The following is a 23403-nucleotide window of genomic DNA, read 5'->3' on the forward strand; positions in this document are numbered from 1 at the left end:
ATTTACCTGGGCCCCGTCGTGGCTAGGAGCGATCGTGAAGATAATGCCCATCATTGAGTTTATCCTGGTCATTTTCTGCACTTGTCAGATGGTTCTTCGATGCTGTGCCTCCGCGGCACCTGTCAGCGCAAGAATGATGGTACCTAGCCGTCAGAACTTGATACTGAATAAAACAACATCTCTGAACTTTAAACTTCCCCCCTCCCTTCTCCGTCCCCCAGACTAGGTCGTTCATAAAGAGGGACCACCGCCTGGACCATTAGTACCGCTCCAGATGTACATCCGGTCTACATAACACCCATAACTTCCGATCCTCCCTCTTATCTGTGGTCAGAGGCAGAACACAACCTTAAATTCAAACCATAAATGCTATGTAGCCCTACCCGGTGACTGTACAAGTGAAGTAAATGCCAGGGCTTCTAACAGATTGCATTTCCGCATCCCATACAGGATCCAATCTTCCCACCCCAAAAGGTCTCCCCTCTCCCTTTTGGTGTCACAGAACTCTTCCCCCTACTTTTACTGCCATGGGTAGCCAACCTCTGGCAGGCGCCATATTTAGTGTTACGGTAGCAGAGTCCCAAAGTCTGTTTAGTCCAGGACCTGAGGTTAAGTTAGATGGCACCACACCTAGGGACACCCACACACAAAAGTAAAGGAGACCTTATACTTTACGTAGAATCAGTGACCACCTGGTCAGCCTCATTGTCAGACTGTGTGTGCCTACCTCCAGACCCTAAGGGTAACAGGGCCTTCTCCCGCAGATATTAGGAATACTGTTTCCCCCCCAAGATCACAGCCTGCAGGTTACAAAAACATGTCAGGCCAGGGGCTCAGGCAAAAAGGCAGGAGAACACCGCAGAGCTAAAGGGAAAAAACATAAGGATGAACAGTAAGTACAGTTCCAGTTGCGACTTCCCTCTTATGATATGATATGGCATTTGTAACGCGCCTATACACAAGTGTTTCAAGGCGCGACGTGGCAGGGAGGGGGGAACAAGGGGAAGACAGACAACAATCCTAATAGGCCAGGTGTCATTCAGATCTCGCAAGTGCAGTGACAGGGGGAAGGGGGAAAGTGCATGGGGAAGGGGAGGGCGGGAAGTGCAGTACAAGGTAAGAATAATAAAATAAAATAAATAAATAAAGAGGGCCAGCTGGTGGCAAGTGCAAGGTAAGTGAAGACAAGTGCTGGGAAGGGGGGGGGGGCTGTAGGGATACAGAGACAGTCCCGCAGTGCAGGGGTTGCCAGGGAGGCAGTGCAAGTGGAGAGTGGCTGGGCCCAGGACCGGGGTCGGTGAGAGTGGCCCAGTTGCAGATTCAGTGCAGTTTCAAAGAAGAATTAGCACTGGAGAGGGAGAGAGAAAGCAGTAGCAAAGAGGAAGGTTTTGAGGTGCTTCTGGAACCGGAGATAGTTCTCCTCAAGTTTCAGGGAGGCAGGAAGACTGTTCCAGAGGGAGGCCCCTGCCGCGGAGAGAGATCTACCCCCAGCTCGTAGCTTCGAGAAGCGGCTGACCCTGTGGGAGTTGGAGACAGATGCCCCCAGAAAACCTTTTTCCCACTCTTACAGTGTAATTGTTGTGTGTGTTGTACTTTTTGTGCTCATGGGCTATTGAGTCTCACCAACTCTCTAGGCATCATCTTTTTATTTGTGTGTTACACAGCACCTTCAGTGCAGTGACACAGGGTTGTCTTTTAGACTTCCCAATGACTCAATTTTTCTGGGGCTGACTACTGTCCCCCAGAAACATGTAAAGTTGCCATTAACTTTATATAGTCACATTTACCACAGATCCAGTACGCCCCATTTTACATTGAGTATTGTTAAGGGTTAACTACTATCCCTTTTTATCTGTACCTCTTGGAGCATTATTTCGTTCCCTTAACATTAAGACTTGGCTGGTGGTAGTGGTATCTACCCTAACTTTTCTACCGTGGTTATATTACATAACGTGGTAATGTTTTAGCCTAATATAGTAGCCTTGAACATGACCATATTGGTTTTAATTTGGCTCCGGTTGGGTTTCGTCGCCATTTCTTCTTGTTAAAATCTTTCTTGTGTTTTACTTTGCGTGGCAAACCAGGTTTGCCTCCTTTGTTCACCGTCGTTTGGCGGGCTTCCCGAGAGAAGCCCTCCTTTTGGCGCCTGGGTGTCTAGGTGGGCTGAATGTGAGGGAGGGGTCTAGTCACCCCCTGCACAGGGTCTCCTTGGAGACCCAAGTCGACCTTTTAAATTGATTGGCTGAGGTGGTTGTCTGGGCTGGACAACCCCCCTGCTGAGTGATTGACAGCCAGGCTGTGTGAATGGGGGATTTTGGCATAAAAGGCAGGACTCGTGGGCTGGAAGTGAGAGTCGCCACTGGAACTGCAAATAACCGAAGAGAAGTGGAGAAGAAGACGGCTGCTGCAACCCCGAGTCCCGGTGAAGCCCTGCTGCAGTCCTGAGCTATCTACCATTCGACGGCAAGAGAAGATCCAGTCCGGAGTCTTCTTCCCTTGAGCCTGGTGGGATCAGCCAGCTCAACTTTCTTCAGCCAAGAGAATCCTCTTCTGGGTCGAAAATCACTGCACAGTGCTGTAGTGGTCCGGATAGCCGTCAGAAGAGCCCTCTCCTGATTTAAAGGAGCGGACCTTTTATTCATTGTTGCTTTTGCTGCTGCTGGCCTCATCCCTGGGTAGTGCAGATCGCTCCAGACGTCGTCCTTGTCCCCACGACTGAAGCGTCAGGAACCGTGAGTCTGCAGGAACTACCAGGAACAACTGCCGTGGCACCAGCTTTCGTCAGCGCAATATGGTACTGTGCACATTTGGTCGTTCTCTTCGTCCGACCTTACGGAATCGGGGTGAACCCTTTTCAACTTAAATTTTTCTACCTGAAACCTTGAGTTAGTGTTTGCTTGAGTCACAGTGATTGTATTCCTTTGTGTAATCTCTACTACTGCTCATTTGCTCTTGAGATAAGTCTGGCTGCTCCGCTACTGCTACCACTCTAACAGTGTAGTACAGGCTTGTACCAAAGGTGAAATTGTACTACCACCTGTATTCTTAATCTTGTGTAGTGGTCCCTAAGGGCACTGTCCAGGATTCTGCCTAACAGAACCAAAAGGGAGAAGAAAGAGTGATCATGATAGAATAAATCATGCATCTAGTAGGGTGTCTGCAAGGCACAATCCAACACCCCTTTAGTATACACATAACTTGGTAGAGTAGCGAAAGTTAGAAGTCCTTGAGGGAGTTTAGTGAGATGAGGCCACATGTCTTTAAGGTGACATCTGAGCTCATTTAGACGATTGTTGTGTTGAGGGTGAAACAATCACTATCTACTAACTGGGTGCTAAGGATGCCTGGGTTAGGGGGAGGTACTTTAAGACTAGTGAGAAAGAGAAGGCCATAGTGCCCATTGAAAGTTCAATTAAAACCCTTGAACCATCCTTGAGCTTTTGAGTGTTTCTTGAGCCATCTGTGACACTCTATATTTGAAGGCCTTAACCCAATTGGACAATTGTTGTTTAACAGGACTTTGTCCCGGTTTAGGGGTGTTCTAATAAATTAATAATAATAATTTGGCATTTATATAGCGCTACGAACCCTCAGGTATCTGAGCGCTGCTTATTATTACCAACGGTGTGTGGTGCTCATTTATCGACCTCGGAAGAATGAAAGGCTGAGTTTGGCCCCGCTGGGATTCGAGCCTGCGTTAGCAAGCTCTGCACGGATGTCAAAGCGAGCGCTCTACTCGCTGTGCCACTTGACCGGCATTCTGATTAGCATATTTAGTATTCAGCCGAATCCCAAAAAATGGGTCAATTATTAGGCCGGATATTAAGCCGAATAGTTATTTTATTTAACAAATCATGGTCCAAACTAGAAAAATAGTTCTAAAAAATAGTCACTATTTTAAATGTGTTCCTGTGTTTCATTTATTTCTTTGCATTTTAATAAACATCTAAACTTTATTTAATGGATGCAATCAAGAAAAGAACAGATTAACAAAAAAGAAGGAAACCTATGTATTGAAGGGCTTTGCATATGCAAAATCAGTGCTACCCAAAGTGGTATGCGTCATGAATGCCAAGGGTTGGGTCGCAATTGTTGGGGTGGATGATAAGGATCCCACGGGTAAAGAGAAGTTTGCATTGTGTGTGCCATATTGGTGACTGGGGTGACAGCGATGTTGACATAATGCAGCAATTTAGTATGAATCTAGAGTAGCTAATGGGAATGAGATATGCATTATTTTTAGTGTTGTCTGTTTTTTCAAATTGCATGTGCATAGCAATTTAAGTATCAAAACTGCTGATACAATATAAAGGCAATATAGGTGTGTCATGCCACATAACGCTTAACAAAAAGGCAGCGGGGGGCTCTACACATGCATGCAAGGTAAGAGATTGGCAATGGGAAAATCAGTGTGAGGGGATGCGGTAGTCCTGAACAAACATGTATAGGTATACATGCATGTGGGTCTCTAGGGAAATAGGTTTTGGGCAGTATGAATATATAGATTTGTTTTGCCGCAGAGTTCTCTGACAAGTTAGGAATTGCGCTGGCTAAAAACCTGGGTTGAGCAACTGAACTCTGTGTGACTGAAAAACTAGTTTTACAAGGTTGGGAAAAGACAGCAGCAGTTGTGATGAATATGGGATGATCAGTTTCCGGCAGGTCTTTTTTGTGGTATAGGTGCCTTCTGAAGGGGAGATGCAATCTCCAGGTATATAAGAGTCTGTTATTGAATATTTCACCCACCTGTTAGGGCTGGACAATTAAACCTTATGCAGGGTGATTGCGGGGAAAGGAGCACCGATAGATCATGGATTTTCAATAGAGTTGTCAAGATGCGGGTTGGGACCATGTGGGCTGGAATGGTAAGTCGCATAGTTTGAACGCAATGTGGACACCAACATGTTTGGGCGATAAAACCAGCAACAATGGATCAAAAGGAAATCTGTTAGCTCTCCTCATCTTTACATCAATGGAATTTCCATATAAAAGTGTGTCACAATGAGGGGTAAAGGTTTCTAACCAGATGGAACCTGTGATAATTGAAATAGTTTCCAGGTTGTGTAAACTGTGTAACTAAGAGATGGGACTATGACCAAATAATAGGCCCCACAGAGGGGTGTAGTGTAAATATGAAACATGCAATTATAAGTTAAAGAGGATGGTGCTTAGATGACTGTATCCAATAAGAAGTGTGGAACTAAAGAGAATATGGTTACATTGTATACGTTTAACCAATCATGTGGGGGGTAGGAGGGTTGACTCTGTAACAAAATCGTTGGGAGTGTTTATCTGTTGCAAATTGTATAAAATGTGTGTTATTTGTGTGGTTCAGGGAGACAGGTTAGTTTGACTCTTTGATGTCATCTAACCCCTCCTGGCCGTTTGTACAATAAACTTGCTTTACGCACAAAGCATGTACTTACTCTTTATTGGTGGGCCTGCGTTTGGTTACAGTGATCCAAGACCAACACCTGCATTTGGAGTCCCTGGGTGGGTCGCAGGCTCTCCAAGACATTAGAGGTCTCCGGTCCCCCCAGTTTGGCTGCAGAGCTTCTCTGTGGGGACCACTCCTAGTGCTCGACAAAGAGGAGGGCTACAGGTACCATATTGGTTAGAGGCCTGTCTGCCCCCCCCCCCCCCGGGGGTGTGGTACCGTGGCCCGGCTGCGCAGGCCAGAGGAAAGGAGCTCCACGTCAGAGCGCTTCAGGGTTTCACTTTCGTGAGAGTGCATCTTTGCCAGGTAAAGCAAGAGCGTAGCAGAGGAAAAGTAATAAGGTGTTTTTTTATTCTTGGATACTTGACTTGTGTGTTATGTTAGATGAGTCAAGTAGGTTGACACAGTGTGTGTTTTTGGAGGAGTGAATGAATTGTTCTATGTCGTATGTTTTTAACTAGTTTGTTATTTTAGAGGTGTGGTCTCTCGCACCTGCACGTCCATTGCAAGGAGAGTCTTGAAACCCTTCAGGCTGATTGTCTGGTTGGCAGGAGCCCTTGCTTTAGGATGAGGTGGCATCCTATGGTAAGATCACCTGTAGATATATTTCTGGAGTGTACACTTGGTAACCCCTGATTTTGTATTGATTGTGTGGACGTAGTCTGCGTCTCGCTTTTTCTTGTTTAGTCAAAGTAGTGAAGGGTATCTTCCTGTAGTCAGGAAAAGACAGCACTTTAGTCAAGAGTGTTGTACTAGTAAAGAAGAGAGCGATACAGCGGTGTTGTAGTGGAAAACATTGCACTACATTTTATGCTCGAGTAAAGGAGAAATCACAGAGAAGTAAAGAGGATTTTTGGCTGGCGTGTGTTTTGATAATATGCTGTCTTTAGTGTATGCTTGAGGAGTGTCTGATTACCGAGACGGCAGTGGTGAAGGAGAGAGTGCAGGAAATTATTTTTTTAAGTACAAGGGGATTTTTTTGTGGGTAGGAATTGTGCTGTTTGTTTGTTTGTTTATTTTATTTAGTATAGCGCTCCAGACCCAGGGGTAAATGGGCGCTTAAAGGACAAGTTACAAGGTTACAGTATACAAACAGTTAAACAATTGTGGCGGAAGTATGCCATATATGGTATGTACAGGCAGGTTAAAGGAAACATTTCAAAATATGTACAATATATACAATAAGTACTAAGCTTAGTCTATCTGAGGATTACCTTCTCCAGAAGACAGCTAATGACTAGTTTTCTGAACAATTGGAAGGATTTGGCCAGTTTAATATTCAGTGGCAGGGTGTTCCAAAGTTGAGGGGCGAGGGCAGTGAAGCTCGTTCCTCCCGCTCTTTTGGCAGTGAATCTGGGCACGATGAGGCCGAGGGTATTGGATGATCTGGTGACTCTTGTGTTGGGTTTAAGAGTGAGTTTGTTGGTCAGGTACTGGGGGGCTAGGTGGTTTAAGGCTTTGTAGGTGAGGCAAAGGGTTTTTAGGTCAATTGTTTGCTGAATGGATAACCATTTGCAAGATATTCTTGTGTGGCAGATGTGCTCTTTCTTGGGAATATTTAGTGCTGCTCTCAGCGCATTATTTTGGAGGATCTGAAGTTTCTTGATTATAGCTTGTTTGGCACCAAGGTAGAGGCTATTACAGTAGTCAAGTTTAGATTGTATAAGGGCCCTCGCCAGAATGAAGCAACTGTTTGTAGATAGGAACGGTCTACAGGCCCTGATTAATTTTCCCGTGTAGGCTGTGGCTGAGGCAGTATATTAACTTGTTTGGCGAGGTTGGTATTGGCGTCCAGTTAGAAGCCTAACATTTTCACGTTCTTCACAACTGAGATGATGTTACCATCTACGGTGAAGTCTGAGTAATCGGGGCTGAGTTTCTGTAGATTATTGGGGGACCCGACTAGGAGGAGCTCAGTCTTCTCATCATTCAGACAGAGGCCGTGTGTGGCCATCCATGCCTGAATGATGGCGAAGATTTCGTTAATCCTGGAAGCGTCAGTGTTGTAGTTGCCAGAGATGGGGAGGAGTTTCTGGGTGTCATCTGCATAGTTGGTGTAGGTGACACCAGATGGTCCAATTTATCGAAGAGGGGCTTCGTAAAGATGTTATAGACGGTCGGGGAGACGCAGGACCCTTGTGGGACACCACAGGTGATGGGGTCAGCTGCAGCCACAGATGAAATAACCCTCATGGTTCTGTTGGATAGGAAGGATTGTATCCACATGACAGCAGGGGGGGAGAAGTGGGCAGCAGAAGAAAGGTGGTTGCAGAGTATTTTGTGGTCAACCAGGTCGAAGGCTGCTGAAAGGTCTAGGAGGAGTAGGATAGCTGCTTTGTTTTTGTCCTTTATGTCATCAATCTGGCTTTTAAGGTCAACAAGGGCAGTTTCCGTTCCATGTTGAGGGCGAAAGCCAGATTGACGCAGGCCTAGCAGTTGATTAGACTCCAAGTAATCCTGGATTTGCAGATAGGCAACTCTGTTGAGGATTTTTAGCAGGAAGGGGACCGTGATGATAGGCCTGTAATTGGTGGGAATAGCTAGGTTGAGAAATTGTTTTTTTAGGAGAGGGAGAACCCAAGACTGTTTCAGGTTGTTAGGTACAGAATTAGTTGAGGAGGATAGGTTTACTAGTTTGGATATAAATGGGGCGAGGTCTCGCGCCGCGTCTTTGATGATCTGTTTGGGGCAGCTGTCCCCTTTTGCTGTGGGTTTGGTTCTTGGGGTTTATATCCCAATTTTTGAAAATGTGTTTGAGCTACATTGGTCTTGAGTATGGAGACTCTGTTGAATCATTTATGTCAGGTGTTCCCCGGATTTAAGGGGAACATTTTGAAATACCATTGGGAATGGTTGAGGGAAACGAAAGGCAAAATGCTTAATTCCAGGCCTAACAAAGGGTCTTATGAAAAGGGTATGTTGGAGAACTTCCATACTGTCCTAGTGACTAAGCATAATGGTTCAAAATTGGAGAATAGATTGAATATCTTGGAGTTATGGAGGTTTTATGAGAAGGACGGGAAGACCCATAGAATTATGACTGTTGAGGAGGGGACAAGAAAGGAGGGTGCAGAAGTTTTTTCCACACAGTCCCCATATGGGTGTTATCCTTTGTCGCCCACAGAAGGATATACTAACCCTGAGTTTGAACCTCCATATTCTCCAGTAACCAGTCCGGCGGTTACAAGATGGTCAGGGTTGACACCTCCGTCAGCGTCAATCTTCGAAAGGTGGCATCATGAGGGGAGCAGGAGGATAACACTTTATTTAGTAAAAGTTATTGATGGGTCTCAAATGGAAGGTGGAATGAGAAAAGTCTATTCAACATATAGATCAGCACATGAATTGGAGCTGATGGAACAGGAGCAGGAGAGAATTGTGAGAGCAAGGAGCAATGAAGATTTTAGAAAGGAGGAGGTGCTCCGGTCAGTAGAATAGGAGATAGATTGTGTATGGTGGTAGAGTGTTAGGAACAACGAAAACGGAAAGAAGCAGTAAAGTTAGCGGAGAATGAAGTTATTTAGTTACAACAGAGCAGGAGTGAAGAACAGGAAGAAGGTAATTGGCAAGTAAAGGCGGTTGAGGAAGGGAAATGGAGGCATGGCCAGATCCTTGCTAGGTTAGATAAATCAGTTATAAAGGGAGTATGTGGATTTAGAGGAAGGATGTGCTGTCACAGGTACAGAATCAGAACAAGTAGAAAGAGAAAGCAGGGAGGACAAGAGGTTGTAGTTGTGCCTCCCGCTCCAGCAGTAATCAGGAAAAGTACACCATGGAGCGTTCGGATGTGCCGTGGGGCTCACATGGCTTTAGGGATAGGTCGAGGTCTGATGAGGAAAGCCCCAGTAAAGGTAAGGGCAACTCAATTCCCACTACTCCAAAAGGATCAGAGGAAGGCATATTATGTCCCGTGGTCACCCATGAACCAGAATATTTCATTAAGACGCTTCCTTCGCTCTTTGCAGGGGCAGGGAAGGAACAAGTTACTTACCTGTAAGTGTTGTTCTCCAGTATGGGTCTGGCATGGATTCACATGCTCATGAATATTCCCCATCGTCAGGCTGGGAATCCTCGGTAAAAAAAAAATCTATTTCAGTTTCATTTCTGAACTGTCTTTCTCCTAACAGCCAATCACTGAGCTCTGGGTCATACTGCCCCCAGCCAATGACTACCGTCTACCTAAGCCCCTCCTCTGGCAGCCATCTTCAGATTTGGTAGCAAGTAAAGTAGCAGTAGGACCAAGAGAAGAGCTGCAGATGGGTAGGCGGGAGGGTTTGCGTGTGAATCCATGCCAGACCCATGCTGGAGAACAACAGTTACAGGTAAGTAACTTGTTCTTTCTCCAGCATGGGGTCTGGCATGGATTCACATGCTCATGAATGAATGAAGAATACATAGCAGCACACACATGCACAATCACGGGCGGTGACAAGGCTCAACATAAGCATCTCTTATCTCCTCACTAGACTCATCTTCAAGCAAACAGTTTGCGCAGCACTGCTTCGCCGACTCTGGACTCCTCCCTAGAATCCCTGTCGACGCAGTAGAATCTTGTGAAGGTGTGCGTCGACCTCCACGTAGCAGCCCTGCAGTTGTCCAGCAGGGGCACACCAAACAGAAACGCTGTAGTTGCAGCGATCGTTCTGGCCGAATGGGCTCTCGGACGGCTAGGTAACGGTTGGTTCGCCAACCAGTGACAATGGGTGATGTAGCCGGAGAGCCACCTGGAAATGGAAGCCTTGGAGAGGGCCTTCCCATGGTTCACAGGGCCAAAGTTCACGAAAAGTTGTGATGTCTTCCGGAAACTCTTTGTGCGGTCCACATAGAACTTCAGCGCTCTGGCCACATCCAGCGAGTGCAAAGTCCTCTCGGCTGGCGACAAAGGTGACGGAAAAAACACAGGCAACACAAAGGGTTTGTTTAAATGAAAGTCCGACGGCACCTTGGGTATGAAAGATGGGTGCGCCCGCAGCACCACCCTCGTGTCATGGAAAGTTAAATAAGGAGGCTTACAGGACAGGGCCTGAATCTCACCCACTTGTCGTGCAGCTGTGATGGTCAAGAGGAACGCCGTCTTCCACAACAAGAATTCAGTGCAACTGTCTGCATAGGTTCGAATGGAGGGCCCATGAGCCTGGTCAGCACCACATTGAGTTCCCCTGCCGGGGCTGGAGCCTTCACCGGCGGAAACAAGCTAAACAGTGCCTTGACAAATTCCTTAACCAGACGGTGTGACTACAATGACGACCGTCTCGGATATCTGGTGTAGCGGGAGATAGCCGCCAGATGAACTTTAATAGAAGCATGGGCCAGTCCTGCTTTGGCCAACAACAGCGAATACGGTAGCACCTGCAGAGCCGTGACTCGCAGAGGGTCGATCTTCTGTGCACGGCACCGAACGGCGAACCTCTTCCATTAATGTCTGTAGCATTTAAGAGTGGATGCCCTGGCAAGCACCTCCTTGCAATCTGCTGGGAGGTCTTGACCCCCGAACTCTAATGCTGCAGGAGCCAGGCCTTCAGGTTCAGCGATCCTGGGTCGTGCTGCAGAATTGCGCATCCTTCTCTGGCTAGAAGATCTGCGACCAACGGAACCTTGACTGGAGGGGACGCTGACATGTGGAGAAGGTCCAGGTACCAGATCTGCCTCGGTCACGCCGGTGCGACAAGGATCATCCTACAATGGGATCATCTGAGTTGATTGACTAGTCGAAGCAGCAACCTCAACGGAGGGAACGCATACAGAAACAGGCCGTCGCAGGGGAATGAGAATGCGTCCCCCATGGTCCCCGGCTGGGGAAACTTGATGGCTTACCTCGCCACATGGTGTTCATCACTGTCGCAAAGAGCTCGATCTGGGGATTGCCCCATCTGCGGAACAGGAGATCCACTTGATCCTGCCGAAGCTCCCACTCGTGGCAAGAGCGCAGCTCCCTGCTGAGCGAATCGGCGACAGTGTTCTTCACTCCTGCCAGATGAAACGGGACGAGGTACATCCCCTGTGCGACAGCCCAGTGCCATAGGTCCTGCGCTTCCTTGGAGAGCGCCGGGGATCTGGTGTCCCCCTGCTTCCTGATGTAAAACATTGTGGTGGTATTGTCCGTGAAGGCCCGCTCCACCTTGCTCTTGACGGACGGAAGGAAGGAAGGAAAGACTTGAGGGCCCAAAACACTGCCCGCAGCTCCAACAGAATGTGCAACGTTTTCTCCTCCGGTAGCCACAGGCCTCGTGCGTGAAGACTTCAGATGTGAGCTCCCCATCCTTCTAGGGAGGCGTCTGTCGTGACCGTCTCCTGGTGCGGTGGGGTCTGGAATACCGTGCCTTCGGACAGTTGAGCGCAAACCCCCCACCACCGTATCGCTCGACGGAAACTCTCGTTGAGTGTGATCTTGTCCTCGTAGCTTCCCGACACTTGTATCCAACGTGCGTCAAGGAACTCCTGTAGGGGACGCATCCGTAGCCTGCTCAGCCAAATGAGGTAGATGCATGACAACATCATGCCGAACAGAAACTTGATGGACCTTACCATGGCCATCTTCAGGGCCAACAGCCGTTGTACCTTGTCCAAGATGGCCGCTGTTACAGGTAAGAAACTAGTTCCTTCTCCAGCATGGGGTCTGGCATGGATTTGCATGCTCATGAATAAAGAATACATAGCAGCACATTAATACACAACCACGGGAGGTGGCAAGGCTCAACAGAAGCAATTACTCTTTCCTCCGGACCAGTCTCACCTTCAAGCGAACAGGTTGCGTAGCACTGCTTGTTCGCCCATGGCCTCCTCTCTGGAATCCCTGTCGACGCAGTAGAATCTTGTGAAGGAATGCATGGACCTCCACATTGCAGCCCTGCAGATGTCCAGCAGGGGCACACCAGACAAGAACGCAGTTGTCGCAGCGATTGCTCTGGTAGAATGGACTCTCGGACGGCCAGACAGCAGTCGGTTCACCAACCAGTGACAGTGGCTGATACAGCCGAAGAGCTACTTGGAGATGGAAGCCTTGGACAAGGCCTTCCCATGGTTCACAGGACCAAAATTCACAAAAAGTTGAGATGTCTTCTGGAAACTCTTTGTGCGGGCCACACAGAACTTCAGTGCTCAAGCCACATCCAACGAGTGCAAAGTCCTCTCAGCCATCGACGAAGATTTCGGAAAGAACACAGGCAACACCAAAGGCTTGTTTAAGTGGAAGTCTGACGGAACCTTCGGCGTGAAGGGGGGGGGTGTCTGAAGAACCACCCTTGTGTGGTGAAAAGTCAGACACAGCTATTTGCAGGATAGGGCCTGGGTCTCACCTATCCTCCTGGCAGAGGTGATGGCCACTAGGAAAACCATTTCCCAATATAGGAACGTGAGACGGGCCCGATGCATAGGCTTGAAGGGTGTCTCCATGAGCCTCCTCAGTACCACGTTGAGTTCCCACGCCGGGCAGGCACCTTCACCGGCGGGAACAAACAAAACAGTCCTTTGAGGAACTCCTTGATGAGACAGTGGGACCAAAGAGAAGACTGTCCGGAAGACCTAATGTATCGGGAAATAGCCACCAGATGCACCTTGATGGAGGCGTGCGCCAGCCCCTCCTTGGCCAATGACAACAAGTACGGAAGAACCGGCGGGGCAGTGACCCTCAGAGGCTTGTTCTTCTGCGTCTGGCACCACGCGCACAACATTTCCACTTGTGCCCGTAGCCCTTCAGAGTCGAGGATGCTCTGACCCTGGCAAGGACCTCCCTGCAGTCCGCCAGCAGCTTGTATCCTCCGTATTCTAAGGCTGCAGCAGCCAAGCCTTCAGGTTCAGTGATCCTGGGTCGTGGTGCACGATTGAGCCTCCTTCTCTTGCAAGCAGACCCGCGACCACCGGCAGCATGACTGGGGGCGACGCTGACATGCTGAGAAGACCCGGGTACTAAATCTGCCTCACCCAGGCCGGGGTGACGAGGATCATCCTGCATCGGCTCTGTTTGAGATGATTGATGACTCCTAGCAGGAGTGGCAATAGGGAAAACGAATTTCTGGCATATGGAATTAATTGCTGTCGCAAACCGATCAGTCTGGGGTCTGCCCCATTTGAGGAAGAGGCTGTCCACTTGATCCTGTCGAAGCTCCCACTCGTGGCAAGAGCGCAGCTCCCTGCTGAGCGAGTCTGCGATGGTGTTCTTGACTCCTGCCAGGTGAAAAGGAATGAGAAACATCCCCTGGGCGACAGCCCAGTGCCACAAGTCCTGTGCCCCCCTGCTTCCTGATGTAGAACATTGTGGTGGTATTGTCAATGAAGATCCTCACTACCTTGCCCTTGAGGGACGGAAGGAACAATTTGAGGGCCCAGAACACTGCTCGCAGTTCCAGGACATTGATGTGGAGATCCCTCTCCTCCAGTAGCCACAGGCATCTGGCGTGGAAACGTCCACTGTGGGCTCCCCAGCCCTCCAGGGAAGCGTCCGTGGTGACTGTCTCCTGGTACGGGGGGCTCTGGAAATCCGTGTCCCCGGCGATGTTGGATTGCACGCCCTACCACGTTATCGCTCAACGGAACTCTTTTCCGAGCACAATCCTGTCTGCGAAGCCTCCGGACACCTGGACCCACCGAGCGTTCAGGAATTCTTGAAGGGGCCGCATCCACAACCTGCAGAGCCGAATCAGGTATATAAACGGAGTCCGGTTTTTGGTGGTTACCGATTTCCCCGATATCTAGACCCCGTTAATATTTATTAATTACACGGGGGACTCTGATAAACCCCGGTAATACATTAAATGATACTTATTTCCTATATGCAGGGAGCGGGATTCGAAGCTGTGATGTCTTGTATTCAAGACACAAGCGTTGCCAGCTCTATGATAGAGTTGTATTTAACAAACTGCTTTTTTCCTCTGTCATTTAGTCCCTAATTGTTGCGCTTATTTCTTCATAAGCACAACAATAAGGGCACTTTAGTTCCCCCTGCAGCTAATACCCACCCCTCCCATCACAATGCTGGCAGGAAACTGCTAATGATGGGCCATTAGTCACTGAATGGTTTTGTGCCAGCGTTGTAATGGGAGGGGAGGTGCAGTGGGGTGTGGGGAGTGGGCGTGCATTGTAGGCAGCTTTGCCTCTCTGCAGGTGTGTAAGTGGCATGCCATGGCCAGAGGCAGTTACATGCCTCAACCAGGGCCTAGTTTATTTATTTATTTGGACAATGTTTGTCGGGTCCGTGGATCCGATTAAATAATTTATTTCTGCAATGTTTGTCCCGAATAAAAATAAATTAATCAATCAGGTCCACGGACCCGAAAAACATTGTCCAAATAAATAAATAAACAAGGCCGTGGCAGAGGAGCAGGACGTGGGCAGGACTGTTACAGCCTCTGGTGCCCCCTGCAGGGGGGCACCAGAGGCAGTGACAGGCCTCAACCACGGCTTTGTTTATTTATTTGGACAATGTTTGTCGGGTCCGTGGACCTGATTAATTTATTTATTTTTATTCGGGACAAACATTGCAGAAATAAATTAATTAATCGGACAAGAAAATTGGTGCACCGAAAAAATAAATAGGAGAAAATGGGTGCACCGAACTGGCCGACGCGCCAAAGCGGTTGAAGCTCTCGCCAGCTACCACTTCTCTGCTCCACCTCTCCTCCCACCCCTCCCAGCTACCACCTCTCTCCTCCCACCCCCTTCAAGATGACACCTCTCTCCTCCAACCCCTGCCTGCTACCACTTCTCTCCTCCACCCCCTGCAAGATGCCACCTCTCTCCTCCACCCCCTGCCAACTACCACCTCTCCTCCCACCACCTGCCTACTACCACCTCTAACCCCCTGCCCACTACCACCTCTAACCCCCTGCCCACTACCACCTCTAACCCCCTGCCCACTACCACCTCTAACCCCCTGCCCACTACCACCTCTTTCCCCATCCCAGGGCTTACACCCTCCATGCACTTGCATTATATATAAGTGTGTATTTGTAAATTCGATGGAGATATTGGCCTTGTGTTGACTTCTCTACCCCACAGTCTTGCAGGCCATGGGATATTTTGCAAATACAATAAAATAAAAAGCTTTAGCTCAGCCACGAGCCATGGCCTGCAAGATTGCGAGGCTTGGAACTTAATCACAAGACCAAAGTGCCCTTGTAACTCGAGCAGCAAAATTACATATTTAACAACCATGAAACAACAGTCTAATAAAAAATAAAAAGAGCATTAGAGCATTTCACAATAAAAAAGAGTGAACCATCCCAAATGAGACTTTGAAAAAAAGAATAAAAGATAAATAATGCGACCTCTCTCCTCGGGCGAAAAACAGTAATGACACCTCTAGAGAAACCTCTGCAAAAAAACAGTAATGAGACTATCCTGCGCCAAAAGATTCCTGCGTCCAAACGTGGCAGCGCCGAACTGGGAGCGCCCAATTGTCTCCTGCGCCGAAGCGGGTGTCCAGTGCCAATGTGGAAAGGTCTTTTTCCCAAATAAAAGTCTTTATGGGAAGAAAAGAAAGGGCACGGATGGACAAAGAGTCCTTGAAGAAGTATTGCATGATTTATTACAATCATTTTGAGTTGTAGGAATGCAACAGATTAACACTGGATTAAGATGAAATTGTTTAGAACATCTCACATTGAGAGATTACCCTACATTAGCATGCAATGAAGCAATAAAATAACATTTCTGTGTTTACACCTGGAAAAACAGTTGTCCGTTATTTTTTGAAAGGGGCAAATGGGAAAACACTGATAAACACAGATTCTGCCATTTTTGAAAACACTGGAAAATCACCCCCGGAAGTAAAAAAAATAAAATAAACCCCGATACAGGAAACCCTAGGTACATACATGACAAAATCATGCCGAGCGGCGACTTGATGGTCCGTACCGTGGCGATCTTCAGTGCCAACAGCCGTTGCACCTTGCCCGAAATGGCTGCTATTTTCTCTTCGAGGGGGCCGTCAGGTAGGAGACCGAGTTGAGCCTGGACCTCAGGAACAGCGCGTTCTGCAATGTAATCAAGCAGGACTTTGCATAGTTCACTGAGAATCCCAGATCCGTCAGCAGCCGGACGGTCCTGTCCGTGTGCTCAACAGCGATTTCCCTTGACTTGACGCGGATGAGCCAGTCATTGAGGTACGGGTACATATGTATCCTTTGCAGAGTAAGATGGGTGACCACTGGTTCCAGGCACTTCGTAAACACCATGGGCGCCGACTTCAGTCTGAAAGGAAGGGCCTTGAATTGGTAGTGCTTTCCCTGTACGGCGAAGTGCAGGAAACTTCCGATGCTTATCGTGAATGGGGACGTGAAGTAAGCGTTCTCTAGATCCAGCAAGGCCAGGAAATCCCATTCCTCCAGTTGGCCGAGCACGTGTTGCAACGTGACCATCCTGAATTTTTGGGACTTGAGGAACTTGTTTAGACGCCGGAGGTCGACAATGGGCCTCCAGTTCCGGTCTTCTTTCTTACTAAGAAGTATCTGGAGTAGACTCTGGATCCCCAGAGTTGCTTTGGAACCAGCTCTATCGCCCCTTTTCTTTGCATGGCCCGTATTTACTGCAGGAGCTGATGGATGTGCTGCTCCTGCCGGGCTACTGGTGGTATCCGCAGACACTTCTGCTGGAACTCGTGCTTTTGTGAGCGAGAGCGTCCAGCACCCATCGGTAGGTGGAGATTGTTTCCCACTCGCTGACGAAGCCTGCCAGCCGGCCTCCCACCAGGGTCCATGGGTGGGCGACCGACATCTTGGCCGGTTCAATCCTGCTTTCGGGCCTGCGTGCTGCCTTGGGAGCGATGCCGGCGCCCCCCTCTGAACGCCTTAACAACCCCTGTAGGCCTCCTGGGTCGTGGAATGGGAGGGCTGGGGTTACGAGGATCATGCCCCGCCAAATCCCCTTGTATGAGGCACGAAAGGACGACCAATGCTGCTGAAGCGTCTGTGTCGGTCTTGATAGCCTGCAACGACTCGTCGATGGCATTCCCAAAAAGATTGTCTCCTTCGAAAGGCCTGTCTAGGACTCTCGTCTGAACTTCCTGCCGAAAATTGGTGGCTTTCAACCAGCCACGACGACGGAGGCAGACATCGTTCCCCATCTGTCGGAATCCCGTGTCTGCGATGTCCAGGGCCACAGTGATGGCATGGTCCGATGCCACCTCGCCTTCCTGGAGAATTTTCAGCGCCTTGACCCGTTTGTCATCGGGGAGAAATTTCAGCAGCAGGGCCATCTTGTACCACAGCTCCCTGTCGTACCTGGCCTGGATCGCAAGAGCATTTGCTGCCTTGACCGTCGTCGCTGCCGAGTAGATCACTTTTCTACCCATGTCGTCCAATTACTTCGCCTCGCTGTCTGAAAGAACGGGGCTGGATATGATGGATCTGAGGGCTCCTTCCTGGCAGCCACCGAGACGACAGAGTCTGGGGAGGGATGCGAGCGCAGACACTTGGGTGCAGACTCCGGCACCCAGTATTTCTTTTCCAGCCTGTCTCTTTTTGCTGGGGCTGAGGCGGGATTCTTCATCAGCGCCAGGCCCTCATCCCAAACGTCTTCCAGCAGAGGCTCTGCCAGAATGGTCTTCCACTTCGCCTCTTGACGCTGGTAAAGGAAAACCTCCTTCTTGGTCTCCTCTGGCATCAGCTGGAATGGCGGGCGAATATGGAGTCGAACGATCCCACTTCGTCCGGTGGAGAAGCTCTCGGCAGCGGGGGAGACGCCGCCGTCATCGTCCAGGCCAGTCGTCGCTGTGTCCGTCCCCGTATCCCTAGGGGGGAGGAGGGCATGTGAGGCGGTTGATGAGAAGGCGTGGGATGCCGTTTCCTCTTCTTCGCCGGCGGGGGGCCCGGTGCTATCGGTGTCGGCGCTTGGTGTGCCGTTGGCATCTCCTACGGATTTCTGACAGCAGTGTGTGGAGAGTTGACAGGATGTCCAGCGACACGTCCCTTGGAGGTAGAGGAGGAGTAGGCTTGCTGGGCACAGCGCCTAAGTCGTCGTCCCCTTCAACGATTCCACCGTCGTCCTCCTCTGCGTTTCTGCCATCATCTTCGGTCCCCACGTCCTCCAGGGCCGTATGAACGGAAACCATGTCCTCTTCTTCCGAAGAGGAAATATCCGTGCCCTGGAGCACGGTACAGGCCTCCTCTACCCCCCCTTTTTACGTCCTGAGGGGTCGGTCTCAGGACTGGCATCCTTTTCTCTGGTGTTTTCTCCACCAGCTTGGCCGAAGCTTTCCACCTGGGAGGTAGGGCCACTCTGGGCGTTGCAGGGGCTCCCTGGACCAGGTCAGCACCTTTCGCCTTCGAGAGGATGGCTGACACCAGCTCGATTGTCGTAGATGACTTCTCCTGGACTACCTGGGCCTTCAGGGATAGGTCGGACACCTTACCCTGCGCCTTCGTCTTCTACGGCTTCTCCCGCAGTTTCCTGGGGTTAGCCGACTTCCTCTTCAAAGAGGAGCTGGAGCAATAACTTGAGAGGAATATAGATGGTGACGATGAGCGCACACTGCTCGTCATGGGACCCGCTTGCGCAGCGACCCCGACAGAAACATACTTGCGGTGCTTGGCCTGGTCTTGGGCCCTCACGGATCGAGCGCCCTCAAAGGACTTAAAAGCCTGCTCCTCAGAACGGCCGGTGCTGGGTGAGACATGCTCCTGTTTGCCGCATGGGGTAGAGGCCTTGGCGTTGAGCCACGCCGCCAATCTATTGTGCCGATCCTTCACGGTGCGTTTGGTGAATCCCATGCAAATTTCGCAATCCGCTTCCTTGTGATCCGGCTGGAGACAGTAGAGGCACTGGGAGTGTTTGTCCTCCACAAACACATTACTTAATCCGCAACTTAAGCAGAGCTTGAAGAAAGAACCTCTGTCCTCCTCCTCCGACATGGTATGGCGTGCAGTGTAGGTCCAATGGCCTTCTGGAATCTTCGATGAAAACTCGACGATTCTTGCCCTTGAAGGGCGATGAAAGACGCTGATGGATCCCCGCTTGCCAGTCAAAGGAACGAAAGAGCACACAGGCTCTATTAGACAGAAATCGAAAAATCCTAGATAAGCTCACAAAGCAAAACACAATGACTCCCAACACTAGAACATGCAGTAAAAATCTGAAGATGGCTGCCAGAGGACGGGCTTAGGGAGAGGGCGGCAGTCATTGGCTGGGGGCAGTATGACCCAGAGCTCAGTGATTGGTTTATAGGAGAAAGACAGTTTGTAATGGAAAGTGAAACTGTTATTTCTTTTACCGAGGATTCCCGGCCTGACGACGGGGAATATTCATGAGCATGTCAATCCATGCCAGACCCCATGCTGGAGAAATATATCTGCTGCCACTAGCATATATTTAGGTGGTAGGTCAAAAGACCTTTTTTTCCCGAAAGGGGGGAGGGAGGAGCAGCAATGAGCAAAGAGGGATCAGGGGGTGAAAACCCCTGAATTTTCAAAATATATATCGCTCAGTGAAGTCCTTTTCCCGCTTTCTGGGGGCTGCACAAAATCGACCAAAATAAATTGTGCGACCTTCAGAAAGCGGGAAAAGGACATAGAACCATTTTGGCACATATAAAAGTAACCAAAAATCCTATGTGTAAAAAGCGAGGGGGGTACAAAAGTATCCCCAATGCACTGCATTGTAAGATAAAGAACAAAAGCGAAACAGTTTCCCAGCACTGATAGTCTGAAGTACTGATCAGTTTCCCCATGACAAAATGAGCACAAGTCCAGGCTTTCCTGGAAAAAGTCAGGCCAGGTTAAAAACAAAAGCAAAATGTTTGGGGTTCCATAGAACTATGGAGGGAAAGTTGCCAAAAGAGAAATATTTCCTAACAGTTATGAAAACAATTGCAAGTCAGAAGATGTCTGCCCTTTTTTCAGCTACACATGATGCTTTTACTAAGGCCTCCCCAGAGCACACTTAAAATCTCCCTAACCGATGCAAAGCCAAAAGGGAAGCCTTACACCAATGCTCAAAGGTTCAATGCAGAATCCAAGCCATTTGCTCCTCCCTGTTTTTCTAGTGAATTGTATAGTGGCCTCTAGGCTAATTGCCATATTTTCCACAGAGGCACCAGAGTTTAAATGTCAGCTGCTCAGAAACCAAGTTGTCAAGCTCATGTAAGCAACTGTGACATGAAGCGATTCCAGGTCAAGGGACATCAAACTGGTCCCTTTGACCCCAGGTGAGATGGTGCGAGATCACATCCTATTGGGCTGAGGAAACCAACATCTTCGTGCTGAGAGCAGAAAAACCAAAAAGAAGTCCTAGATGAACATCCCCGATTATGGCAAAGGAAGGATTTTCCCAGAGATATAGGTCCCCATCCAAAAAACCCAAGTGGGACAGGCCACCATCCGAAGGTCTTTTAGACAGGTGGCATCGCCTTCTAATTTCAAATGTTGTAATCGGGAGATATTGTCCACCACTACAGGGTTGAGCGAGCCATTTTAGAGGGGTGACAGGTTTTGTTTTACTGCTTGATAGTCATTTGGGAGAATGTTTATGGTTATGATGTGTTATTTATGTAGTGCTTTCGCCAAAGCGCTTTACATAGAAAATATTTACATGCAATATCACCCAATCGAAGTTGGTACTCAATTATTAACCTCGGAAGAATGAAAGGCTGAGTTGGCCTTAACGGGATTTGAACTTGCTACCTGCAGATCACTCACAGATCGCAGCAGCGAGCACTCAACTCGCTGAGCAATCTTACTGGCATACATCTTACTGATGTTCTTCTCCAGACCAAACACGTTTCTATGGTTGGGCCATGGTCTTGCTTATGTGGGGTACTTGGTGGGGAGGGTGTGCATGTGTGGGTGGCCAGGGCAGTGTACCTGTGAAAATCCTTCAATGATGGCTTTAAGGCGAACTCCACAAGTCATTGGCTCATCATGCAGTGCATTTCACAGAATATGTGCTTTATAAAAGCCCAACTTCCTAACGACATACCAGAGAAGGGGTTATCGCCTTCTTCATCACTTCCATCATCATCGTCCTCTCCATCTGACATCCGCAAGTCTTCATACAAGACACTTGCTTGAGGCTGCTGCACCGAGCCGTCGTCTTCATCGCCAAGGTCACCATCACCATCATCTAGCTCCTGTGTTGCACAGGAAATACAATTTGAAAGGTCAGAGGGTAAAGGGATCCCTTCACGTCTTTGTTGGATTTGCAGACTGATTCCATGGCTTGTATACACAGGAGCCAGAAGGGAACATGTGCATGGAGCGAGTCAGCCAATGGCTATCCTTACAGTGGCTGAGACTCGTATGTGCTTAGAAAGAGCCAGAAACGGGGTTACTTGCAGGAATAAAGCATGCACTCGCACAGACAATGCAAAGGCCTTACTCACAGGAGCTGGAGTCTTGGGTTTCCCATCATCATCATCGTCATCTTCAAACCCTTCAATGTCTACATCAGAATCTTCCTCGCCTAATCGGCCACGTCCTAATCGCATCTGCAAATACATGTAGAGAAAAACAAGAGGACAATTCATTAGCAAGCTCAAAAGGTAAAGATGGTCAAACTATTGCGCACACTTAGCGGGCCTTGGAATCTGGATACTAATGTTTGCATCTCTCGTACATTGTAGAGGCTGGGCTCTGACTACGCTCTAATCAGAGCCCCCTTGGCAGTCCTCTCCCAAGTACCCTTCACTGCTTTTTAATAAATATTCCTCAAGTGCTCTCTTCAGAGATGCCACAGAAGCACGCTCTATTGTCTCTGCACAGTGCCTTTCCGCCCCGCCTTAGGGTCCTCTTAAGCTCTCCAGAGATGCCGCGGAAGCACGCTCCATTGTCTCTGCACAGTGCCTTCTCAAGAACCCGCCTTAGGGTCCTCTTAAGCTCTCCAGAGAAGCCACAGAAGCACGCTCCATTGTCTCTGCACAGTGCCTTCTCAAGAACCCGCCTTAGGGTCCTCTTAAGCTCTCCAGAGAAGCCGCAGAAGCACGCTCCATTGCATCTGCACAGTGCCTGCCCAAGAACCTGTGATGAATCCTGCAGAGTCCTCACAAAGACCCTACCTAAAGTCTCCTCCCTGGTGGTCAGGGAAAGGCAGACGCTTTCTGATCCTGACCTTGGTGGTGGTGTTCTGCGGAAGGATCAGCTGGGAGAAGAAAGGGCCCAGGGGCATAAGAGGACTACATTGGGTGAGACTTAGTATTTCTCTTACCCAAGGGTAGAAATATCAGTAGTACCTAAGTCTGTAATGACTTGCTGTCAGAGAAAGCCTTTAACTTCCCAAGTTGAACATCTTTATGTGGGGGAAAATATTCATAGACCCTTAAGCATTAGAAGAAATGAAAACCCTTGTAAAAACAGGGAGACTCTAAAAGCGGGATGCTCCCCTGTACCCCAACGAAATAGTAAAGGAAAGTCTGAAAATAATACCAATTTAGACTTTAAAAATCTTTATTTCTTCTCTGTAAAACCAAGTCTGTCAAATAATGCTTGTGATATTCCATTGTGGAATATAATTAGAAAAAGAAATGAGCATGAATACAACATTCCCATTAGAAAAAATGATTTTTTACATTATGTACTCCAAGTCCCATAATCCTCAGGGTACTGGGGACACAGAAGAGGGCTAAAGAGGAACAACACTGCAAAGTGAGGCTTGTTAATGGGAATGACCCACACCTGAGGGACACTGGGAGGCTTAAATGTCCCCCTCAGGAGCAGGCCATTAGAAAGAAGAGGGTTTAGAGCAGCTGTGAACTCTCCACGTTGCAGCAGAAGCAGAGACTAGAGGAGAAGAACAAAGCCTGGATCGCTGTCAAGTGTCTAGCAATAGCTGGTCTTTAAAGGATATTCACCTCTAGAAGCCTAAACTGCTGAAGTTGCGCAGCGGGAAGCATCGGAGAGGGAAGCTTGCCCCCTGGGGACCTGAATTGCAAAGGCTGCGCAGTGGGAAACTAAGTTTGAAAAGCATCCCGCACCATAAGGCTGTCTCTGGTGCCAGGTGAGCACACGGAGAGCTTTTGGAGCAGAGGAAGCTCTGTGTGCGAA

General features: G+C 48.8%; 1 protein-coding gene across 5 annotated transcripts in view; it reads right to left on the bottom strand.

The window, feature by feature from the left end:
* TAF1 (TATA-box binding protein associated factor 1) overlaps positions 1–23403 on the bottom strand; it is a 1380965-nt gene that overhangs the window by 122855 nt on the left and 1234707 nt on the right. For all 5 annotated transcript variants that reach the window (XM_069612352.1, XM_069612355.1, XM_069612353.1 and 2 more), the window contains 2 exons: positions 21747–21851; positions 21344–21494 (listed from right to left, as the gene is read on the bottom strand). In XM_069612352.1, the coding sequence (XP_069468453.1) occupies positions 21344–21494; positions 21747–21851 (256 nt within the window). The remainder of the gene's footprint in view (positions 1–21343; positions 21495–21746; positions 21852–23403) is intronic.

The sequence above is a fragment of the Ambystoma mexicanum genome, chromosome 5p (assembly GCF_040938575.1).
Source record: "Ambystoma mexicanum isolate Mex_15411 chromosome 5p, UKY_AmexF1_1, whole genome shotgun sequence".
NCBI classification, from domain to species: domain Eukaryota; kingdom Metazoa; phylum Chordata; class Amphibia; order Caudata; family Ambystomatidae; genus Ambystoma; species Ambystoma mexicanum.